This window comes from Pan troglodytes, chromosome 20 (genome assembly GCF_028858775.2).
Source record: "Pan troglodytes isolate AG18354 chromosome 20, NHGRI_mPanTro3-v2.0_pri, whole genome shotgun sequence".
Classification (NCBI taxonomy): Eukaryota; Metazoa; Chordata; class Mammalia; order Primates; family Hominidae; genus Pan; species Pan troglodytes.
Genome location: NC_072418.2, coordinates 49,126,040 through 49,136,892, shown reverse-complemented (window position 1 = coordinate 49,136,892; position 10,853 = coordinate 49,126,040). Strand labels below are relative to the sequence as shown.

At 40.4% G+C, this 10,853-nt stretch overlaps 1 protein-coding gene across 9 annotated transcripts in view; it reads right to left on the bottom strand.

Annotated features, from left to right (window-relative positions):
* Positions 1–10,853, bottom strand: part of IGFL2 (IGF like family member 2) — a 101,153-nt gene that overhangs the window by 11,494 nt on the left and 78,806 nt on the right. For 8 of the 9 annotated variants that reach the window (XR_008541135.2, XR_008541133.1, XR_008541132.1 and 5 more), the window contains exons 4-6: positions 847–900; positions 434–701; positions 172–246 (exon numbers count right to left, since the gene is read on the bottom strand). Coding sequence is in view for 1 of the 9 variants with exons in the window: in XM_016936258.4 (XP_016791747.2) it covers positions 228–246; positions 434–701; positions 847–900 (341 nt within the window). In the remaining 8 variants the exon portion in view is untranslated. Of the gene's footprint in view, positions 1–30; positions 247–433; positions 702–846; positions 901–10,853 lie in introns of those variants that run through there. The other variant, XM_016936258.4, reaches the window with a different exon arrangement.

Below are 10,853 nucleotides of genomic sequence, written 5' to 3'. Positions count from 1 at the left end.
AGAAAGGAGACAACATTGGGTACAGGTGTGTACATTGGAAAACCCACTTTATTTCCTGATAAACTACTGTCATTCTCCATGTCCCATCAGTCTCCCACATGGGCCATACAATGGCTTGGAGCTGCACCATTTTGTAAATTCCTCAGGCTTCTTTACTGTTACACATATTACCCTAGCCTGTGTTTCCGAGATGCCTCACTGAAAGTTGATTTTCTTTCTATGTCTTCTCAGGGAAAACGTCTTCTGCTGCAGAGAAAAAGAAACCAAGAAATTAAGAATAACAGACAAGGAGATAACTGAAAATATTTGAGAAACTGCTAGAGATTAGACTACAGGGCCAGGGCTCTTCAAAAGGAGTGATGAAGACATCTAGACTCCCCTCCTCATTTCCACCTCCCTTCCCCTGACCCCCTGGCCAGGGACGGGTCCCTACCTTTCACATTTACTGGAGATGGGAGATGAGTGGCACTGGGAATTCACACCCTGAACCTTCAGCTTCACAACAAAATCGTTTGTGAGGCCAAAGGACTCAGGACAGCAGAGCTCAAAGCAGGGCCAGAAGGTGTAGTGGGGACCACATTGGCGGGTCTCGCTCAGGGACACGATGGCATCATCGTAACAGCACTGCTCCAAGGGGTTGTAGATCTTGTCTCCACACCTGGGTGCCGGCTGGCACAGCCATGGTTCTGAGCCAGCGGGAGCTGGACAGATGGACAGACATTGTTGGTGTGAGCTCAAGGATAACCAGGCACTACATCCCCCAATCAGGAGCCCTCTGTGAACCCCCATGCCCACTTTCCAAAGTCAGCCTCCTTCCTCTTCACTCTTGCCCATCCTTGTACTCACCGATGACTTCCCTTGGACACAAGAGGAGGAGACAGACTGACACATAAGCAGGAGCTGGGAGAGAAAGAAAGGAGGTTAAGGATGGGGCTGGAAGTGTGGCCACTAGGTTGATCTCATGGAGGGCAGGCCAGGGTGGGGAAGGCTTAGTTCCAGATTAGCTCTAAAGGCTTGGGTTTGGAACTATCTTTGCATAGGATCTAACTGACACAGTTAAGAGTCCAGACAGCAGGGCCAGAGAAGCATGGACCCTTCTAGGAAAGAGAATGCAGGGAAAACTCTTGGAATATCTTCGTTTATGATTCTAAGAATATGGTGAAGTTTACCAGTTGGAAAAAGGAGGGAGCAGCTGTTAAAGATTAACCATGGTTAAGATTAAGGTGATAAGGAAGGAGGAAGGAAGCTGAGTAAGACTGGCAAGTGGAGAACTGGGGTGCAGGATTGTTTTGGAGATAGGATTGGGCTTGAGTAGGTCTTTTTTTGTTTGTTTGCTTTTTGTTTTTTGAGACAGGGTCTTACTCTGTCACCCAGGCTGGAGTGCAGTGGTGTCATCTTGACTCACTGCAGCCTCCAACTCCAGGGCTCAAACGATCCTCTCACTTCAGCTTCCTGAGTAGGTGAGACTACAGACATGTGCCACCATGCCCAGGTAATTTTCTATTTTCTGTAGAGACGGAAAGTAGGTCTAAAATTTGGGGCTCTCCTCATTTGTTTTGCAGTTTCTGACACCATGACTGTGGGTGAAGGTTGAGAGATAAAGGCAATGGAAAAAAATGATGGAATATGAAGGCTTTTTTATGGATGCAATCACCTAACATAGTGATCCAAGTTCAAATATTCCATGATTGAAAGCATGTACAGGCAGGTGAAAACATGTACAGGCAGCTTTTGAAAGCATATACAGGCAGGTGACAATGAGGTTATGTGAGCAAAATAATAGGAAAGGTGTTCGTTTTTGTCTTCTGTACTTTCAAATGAAAAATGTTCCCCTTATACTATAACCTTTTTCCTCTCCTGGGCTACTCCATATCAGAGAGTGAATGCAGCCAAGTCCTACTCCATGTTGTGGCTTGAGGAAGCTGATGGCCTCCAGTACCACCGGCCATTACCAATTAACATGAAACTAGAGAAGGTGGCTCTTCCCATCTATTTTAATCCCCCTTCTACTAAACACCTTCTAATTCTGTATTTCCCAGGCACTGTATCCTTAGAAGTTTCAAAAGATGATGCCCCAAACCACTTTGTTTACTCCCTGGAGAACTATTTGGAGTCATATCCACAGTTTTCACGTGATATAGCAGAAGTGCACAGGCACCATAAACTCCAAAAGAGAACCAGAGAAGAGTGACAGCTGCGATTTTTTCATGGAGTTGTTGTGAGGATCCAAAGGGCATGTAGTTCTAGAGTACAGATTGTAATAATAGTAATAATAGTAAGTGGCAGATGATACGTGATACAGCACCTGAGAGTGCAGCCCAGATAAACAAAATCACAAGGTAAACCAATGCCTATGAGGAAGGCAGCAGATCTGGCAGGACCCGGGCGGTAAGGAAGCCAGCCCTCAGTGATGACGACTGATCTGACACTCCATCCCCCACCTGCTGCCACAACTTGTGGGGGAGCCCTTACTCCTAATCATCCTGACCGCATCAGTAACCTTAGGGAGGGCTCTTCTCTCCCAAGCTCCATTCTTAGCCTCCCATGCACGTTGAAGGGTACTGGCCTCCTTTACAGAGCCTAAGAAGATCAAGAATCTGGATATTCTTGATGAGCCTCACCTGCCAGCTTGGTTATTCAAGAAAAGTTGTACATGAAATTAACAAGAAAAGGTACAAGTGTCAAAACTGTTTTAGCTATTCTAGTTCCTCTGCCTTTCCATATAAATATAGAATCTTGTCTATACCCACCCGCCCCCCAGAAAAGAAAATCTTGCTGGGATTTTGATAGAAATTGCAATCAGGCTGGGAGCGGTGGCTCACACCTGTAATCCCAGCACTTTGGGAGGCCAAGGTGGGTGGATCACGAGGTCAGGAGATCAAGACCGTCCTGGCTAACAGGGTGAAACCCCATCTCTACTAAAAATACAAAAAAATTAGCCAGGTATGGTAGTGTGCACCTGTAATCCCAGCTACTGGGGGGCCTGAGGCAGGAGAATCACTTGAACCCGGGAGGCAGAGGTTTGCAGTGAGCCAAGATCGCGCCACTGCACTCCTGCCTAGGTGACAGAGTGACACTCTGTCTCAAAATAAAATAAAATATAAATTGCAATCAATTTGGGGGGAACTAACATCTTTACTAGTTGAGTTTTACAACCCATGAAAATGGCATGTCTCTCCATTTATTTCTTTCAGGAGCATTTTGTAATTTTCAGCATATAAGTCCTGTACATGTTTTGTCAGATTTACACCTAACTTTTTCATTTTTGAACAATTGCAGGTGCTATTTTGTTATTAATTTCAATGTCCACATGTTCATTATTGGTATAAAGAAACACGATTGATTTTTTCTATGTTGATCTTGCATTCTGAAACCTTGCTAAACTCACTTATTAGTTATAGGAGTACATTTTTAGATTCCTTGGGACTCTTTACATAGACAGTTGTGTGGCCTACAAATAGGAACAGTTTTATTGCTTCCTTTCCAATCTGTATAAATTGTAATTCTTTTTTTCCTTGACTTATTGCCCTGGTTAGAATGTCCAGCAATACACTGAATAAGAATGGTGAAAGCAGACTTCCTCTCCTTTGCTCAATCTTAGGTGGAAAGCATTCACTTTTTCACCATTACTTATTATATTAGTTGTAGGGTTTTTGTAGATGGACTTTATCGAGTTGAGGAAATTCCCCCTATTCCTGTTTTTCTGGGAGTTTTTAAAATCACGAATGGGTGTTAAATTTTATCAGATGCTTTTTCAGCATCAATTGATGTGATCATGTCATTTTTCTTCTTTAGCATGTTAATATGATGGATTACACTGAGAGTGATTTTTGAAATATTCTGCCAGGCTTACATTCTGGAATAAGCCCTACATAGGCATGATGCGTAAGTATTTTTTTATATTGCTGAATTTAATTTACAAATATTTTGTCAAGGATTTTTGCATGAAGGATATTGGTCTATAGTTTCATTGCTCTGTTGTTATCATTGTTCTTGTTTGTCTTTTTATGATTTCAGTAGCAAAATAACTCTGATTTTATGAAATGAATTGAATTCCCTCCTATTCTATTCTCCTGATGAGATTGTGCAGAATTGGTGTCAATTTCTTTTTAAACATTTGTTAGATTCTCAAGGGCAACCATCTGGGCTTGGAGATTTCCTTTTTAGGAGATATTTTAAATTCTGAATTCTATTTCCTTAATAGTTATAAGGCTACTAAAATGATGTATTTCATATTGGGTGTGTTGTGATCATTTGTGCTTTTAAATGGGTGGTCCATTTCATCTAAGTTGTCAAATTGTGTAGAGTTATTCCTAGTTTTCCACTATTGTTCTTTTAGTGTCTGCAAAACCTATATCTCCTGTCTCATTCCTGATACTGACAATTTGTGTCTTCTCTTTGAATTTTTGAGAGTTTTGCTAAAACTATCAAAAGATTATTGATCTTTTCAAAGAATTAACTCTTTATTTCATTGATTTTCTAGACTGTTTTTCTGTTTTCAATTTTATCGACTCCTGCTCTCCTCTTTATTATTTCCTTCCTTTTTCTTGCTTTGGGTTTATTTTGCTCTTTTATTTTTTCCTAGCTTCTTGATGTGGGAGCTTAGATTACTGATTTTTCCTTTTTCTAATATAACTATTTAGCACAATAAGTTTCACACTTAGCACTGCTTTATATATGTTCCACAAATTTTGATATATTGTATTTTCATTTCATTAAGTTAAATATAGTTTTAAAAATCTTTGAGACTCATCTTTAAACCATGAGTTATTTAGAGTTGTGTTGCTTAGCTCCCAAGTGCTTGGAGATCTTTCTGTAGTCATTAGCTTGATCAAATTATGGTCAGACAACTTATTCTGTTAAACTTCAATACTTTAGAACTTGTTGAGGTTTGTTTTATGGCTCTAGATAGAAGCCAATTCTCCATTACCATTTACAATGACATCAAAAATAACAAATAAAACTCTGCTGAAAGATACTAAAGAACACCTAAGTAAATGGGAAACATACCATGTTTATGCTTTGGAAGACTCAATATAACAAAGATGTTAGTGTTCCCCAAATTGATCGATAAATTCAATGCAAATTCAATAAATATTACAGCAAGGTTTTGTATAAGTTAACAAAGTGATTCTAAAATTTATCAGAAAGTGATGGTTGGGCACGGTGGCTCACACCTGTAATCCTAGCACTTTGGGAGGCTGAGGCAAGAGGATTGCTTGATCCCGGAGTTCAAGACCAGCCTGGGCAACACAGTGACACCCTGACTCTATACATATTTTTTATTTTTAATTACCAGAAAATGAAAATGACAAGATAGCCAATACAATATTGAAGAAACTAAACAAAGTTATACGACTTACCCTAACAGATCAGGAAATTTCATAAAACTATAATAATTTAGAGTGTGGTATTGCGAAAGATAAATAATTTTATCAATGGAATGAAACAGAGTTCAGATACAGATCCACACACAGACAATCAGTGATTTATGACAAATGTACCACTACAACTCACCAGGCAAAGATTAGTCCTTTTAATAGATATCTATACTGGGGGGGAATGTATCTTGACCTTTATCTCACACCAAATGTGAAAATTAATTTGAAATGGATCATAGACTTAAATGCAAAATATTTCAAACTATAAAGCAGGACTTCCAGAAGTCAGTGTGAAGAGCATGGGTGCCTTCCTCCCAGCAAAACAACCATTTAACTGATGAAAATTATTTTTTTAATAAAAACAACTAGTTAAGTCTCAGGAAATTGTCCTAAGGGCATACAGCAAAGAAAGAAATGTTTATTCAAGAAATTCCACTCAATCTGTATAGGGCAGTGAGAGTCTGAGGGCATTTAAGCCACAAATTATCCCTATTCCCCACATCCCCAGCCAACTGTGTAATTGAAGCTCTATGCTGGGTAGTCACGGACAAGAAAATGGGACTCCACCTCTCCCCAGCTCCCAGCCTAGGGCTACAGTTTCAGTCCAGAAAGGGCAGTGCACCAGCATCTTTTATCCTGCTGTCTCCATGTTGCGGATGTGCTATATTAGTTAGAAATTGTGGCTTACAGCACCGGGGCTCCTTCTCCCATCCAGCCCCTCCTCCTAGCATGGAAGTTCCACGCCAGGTTTAGCAGGTCAAGCACACTGGGCTTCACTGATCCTGCCTGAGTTCACTCATGGGGCAGAGGTTCCACACAAGAAAGGGCAAACCGAGAAGACGAGCAGCTACCACCCCCTCCCAGTGTTCTAGCTGTAGAGGAAAGACATCGCCGCAGGAGAAGCTGGCTGCCGTCCCTGACACCAGCTCCAGTCCAGTGGCTCAGCGGTTCTGTCCGGGGGAGAGGGAGGCCATCAGAACAGAGAGCTCCACAAGTCCCCCTAAAACTGGCTTTTCTTGAAAAGAGTGTGGAGAAGTTCATGCCTAAGGACACTGTACAAAAATATCTGAAATTTTGGTGCTAAAAAACCAAGAAGAGGGTGGTAATTCCATGACAGTAGTAACAAGAAACAAAAAGACCAGCCGGGCGCAGTGGCTCACGCCTGTAATCCCAGCACTTTGGGAGGCTGAGGCGGGCAGATGACGAGGTCAGGAGATCCAGACCATCCTGGCAAGCATGGTGAAACCCCGTCTCTACTAAAAAAAAATACAAAAAAATTAGCCAGGCGTGGTGGCGGGTGCCTGTAGTTCCAGCTACTTGGGAGGCTGAGGCAGGAGAATGGCGTGAACCCAGGAGGCAGAGCTTGCAGTGAGCTGAGATCGCGCCACTGCACTCCAGCCTGGGCGACAGAGCGAGACTCCGTCAAACAAAACAAAACAAAACAAAAACAACCAAAAACCAAAAACCCAGGCAGAAGCTTAACAGAGAAAATCAGAAAAAGAGATAACCAAGAAGGGCCCTCCTCCTGGGGTCAGAGACAGCCTCAAACCCTGGCAACACTTTGTCTTGGCAAAAGGGTTAGACATTAAGCAGCCCACAGGCCTATTAAAAAGAATAGAGCAATCAATTAACAATTAGAGGAGTCTAACAGATGCAAGTGATACCAACAGAGGCAGACGGGCCAGAAGCTTAACAGAAACATCAGGAAAAAATAGTAAAAAAAGAATGAGTTCCTGTCCTTTGCAGGGACATGGATGAAGCTGGAAACCATCATCCTCAGCAAACTAACACAGGAACAGAAAACCAAACACCACATGTTCTCACTCAGAAGTGAGAGTTGAACTGTGAGAACACATGGACACAGGGAGGGGAACATCACACCCAGGGGCCTGTCAGGGGCTGGGGGGAAAAGGGAAGCAGCACATTAGGACAAATACCTAATGCATGCGGGGCTTAAAACCTAGATGACGGGTTGATAGGTGAAACAAACCACCATGGCACATGTAACAAACCTGCATGTTCAGCACATGTATCCCAGAACTTAAAGTAAAAAAAAATATATATATATATATATACATACATATATAATTTGTAATAAAAAGGCAAAAGCTACCCCAAAAGAACCCAGCTAAAACCATAATTATCTGGAGTAGTTAGCGATCCAGCACTCATGCCCAAGGCTGCACCCTCTGAAGAGCACTAATAAAACAGAATTGTGTAATTCTATAAGCAATTATATAACTTGTAACTACTTATTAAAACAGTATAATTGCTTATTTCTTATCCTTTCTTCTCTTAACTGGTCTTAAAAGTAATGGCATAAAACAATATGTACATAATTGTATTGCTGGGAAAAATAAAGAATCTGATTTTAAAATGGGCAAAAGATCTGAATACCTAGTTCTCAAAAGAAGACATACAAACACTCAAGTATATGAAAAAAGTATATGAAAAAATGTTCAACATTACTTACATTAGGGAAATGCAAATCAAAACCACAATAAGATACCTCATCTCAGTTAAAATGGCTTTTATCAAAAAGACAAGAAATAACAGATGCTGGCAAGGATGCAGAGAAAGGGGAATACCCATACACGGGAAATGCCCATCCAGACCCAGATGGTGAATTTTACAAAACAATTAAAGAAGGCTTAATACCAATCATTCACAAACTTTTCAAAAAAACCAAACACAACTTTCCAGTCTATTCTGAGGCCGGTATTACCTTGATACCAAAACCAGACAAAGACATTAACAAGGAAAAAAAACTACAGACCAACATCTCTTATGAATATAAGTTCAAAAATCCTCAACAAAATACAGCAAACCAAATCCAGCAGCATATATAAAGAACGATACGCCATGACCAAGTGGATTTATCCCACGGATGCAAAGTTGGTTCAACGTGTGAAAATCAATTAATATAATACACCATCTTACTAGACTATAGGAGGGAGACACGTAATTCTCTCAAATGATACTGAAAGAGCATTTGACAAAATCTACACTCTTTCATGATAAAATACAAAGAACAAACTAGGAATAGAAGAGAGTTTCCTCAACCTGTTAAAGAGCATCTACAATAAACTCATAGCTAACATCATACTTAATTGTGAACGATTGAATACTTTCCCCCTAATATCAGGGCCAAGACAAGTATATCCACTCTTACCACTCTATTCAAGATAGCATTGGTGGTTCAAGCCATGAAAGTTAGGCAAGAAGATAAAATGAATTTAGACTGAGAAAGATAAAGTAAAATGATTTCTATTTGCAAATGACATGATTTTGTATGTTAAAAATCCTAAGGACCAGGCACAGTGGCTCACTCCTGTAATCCGAGCATTTTGGGAGACCAAGTGGGGAGGATCACTTGAGGTCAGAAGTTTGAAACCAGCTTGGTCAACATAGCGAGACCCCATCTGTATAAAAATAAAAACATAAAAAAATTAGCCAGGGATGGTGGCACATGCCTGTAGTTCTAGCTGCTCAGGAAGCTGAGGCAGGAGGATTACTTGAGCCCAGGAGTTTGAAGCTGCATTGAACTATGATCACACCACTGCACGCCACCCTGCATGATAGAGTGAGATTCTGTCTGAAAAAAGAAAAAGAAAAAAAACCTAAGGAAGCTACTATGACCTAAAGACTAACAGAAAAATTCAACAGGATTGTAAGATAAAAGAGATCAACATATAAAAAGCAATTGTATACACCAGTAAAAAACCATCTAAATATGAAATTAAGAATATAATTCCACGTACCAAAGAGAATAAAATACTTATGAATAAATTGAACAGAAGAGGTGCAAGATTTGTGCACTAAAAACAACAAAACATTGTTGAAAAGAATTAAGAATATGTAAATAAATGGAAATACATCCATGTTTGCAAATTGGAAGACTTAATATTGTTCAGGTGCCAAAAATCCCAAATTGATCTATAGAATCAATGCAATCCATATCAAAGAACTTTTGTGAGATGAAGTGTCACTCTGTCACCCAGGCTGGAGTGCAGTGGCGTGATCATGACTCACTGCAACCTCCGCCTCACAGGCTTAAGTGATCCTCCCACCTCAGCCTCCCAAGTAGCTGGGACTACAGACGCACACCACCATGCCTGGCTAATTTTTGTATTTTTTGGTAGAGATGGGGTCTCACCATATGGCCCAGGCTGGTCTCTTAACGCCTGAGATCAAGCCATCCACCTGCCTTGGCCTCCAAAAGTGCTGGGATTACAGGCGTGAGCCACAGCACCCAGCCTTCTCTGAAGAAATTAATCAGTTGATCCTAAAACTCATATTGAAACATAAAGGACCGAGAATAACTAAAACGATCTTGAAAAAGAACAAAATTGTAGAATTGATACTTCATGATTTCAAAGCTTACCACAAAGCTATAGTGCAGTGTAGGAGCTGACACACAGGATAGACATATAGATCAACGAATAAAACTAACAGTCAGAAAATAAACCCTTAGATTTGTTGAAATCAAATTTCAACAAAAGTGCTAGGACTATGAAGTAAGGGAACAAATGATTTTTCAACAAATGGTGCTGGGAAAACTGTATATTCATACACAAAAGAGTGGGCAGAAAGAGGATCTCTTCCTCATACCATACACAAGGATTAACTCAAAATGTAGCACAGACCTAAATACAAGAGCGAACATATAAAACTCTTAGCAGAAATGTAAAATAAGCAACCCACAGAAAGACAAATACCACACCGTCTCACTTGTATGTAGAATCTAAAAGAGTTGAACTCATAGAAGTAGAGAGAAGGGCAGTTACCAGAGGATTGGTGTGGGCAGATGGGCAACAGGGAAATAAGCAAATGATATGAAGTTACAGTTAGACAGGAAAGATAGGTTTTAGAGATCCACTGCAGGGCACGGTGACTATAATAAATAATAGTGTATTGTGGGCTGGACGTGATGGCTCATACCTGCAATCCCAGCACTTTGGGAGGCCAAGGAGGAGGGTTGCTTAAGCCTACAAGTTGGAGACCGGCCTGGGCAACACAGTGAGACATCGTCTCTATGAAAAACAAAATTAGCATGGTGTGGTGGTGCGTGCCTGTGGTCTCAGCTACTTGGGAGCTGAGGTGGAAGGATCACTTGAGCCTCAGAGGTAGAGGGTGCAGTGAGCTGTGATCACACCACTGCACTCCAGACTGGGCATCAGAGTGAGACCCTGCCTCTTAAAAAAACAAATGGTGTGTTGTATATTTCAAAATTGCTGAAGAATATATTTTAAATGTTCTAGTGACAAAAAATAATAAGTATATTAGGTGGTAGATATGGTAATTAATTTGATTTAATCATTTAACAAGGCAAACATACATTAAATCATCATATTTTACCCCATAAATATACACAATTATTCTTTGTCAACTTCTTAAAAAGATTCCTAGCAGAAAACATAGAAGTAAGTCTTAATGACCTCGAGTTAGGTAATATTTTCTTAGATATTACAC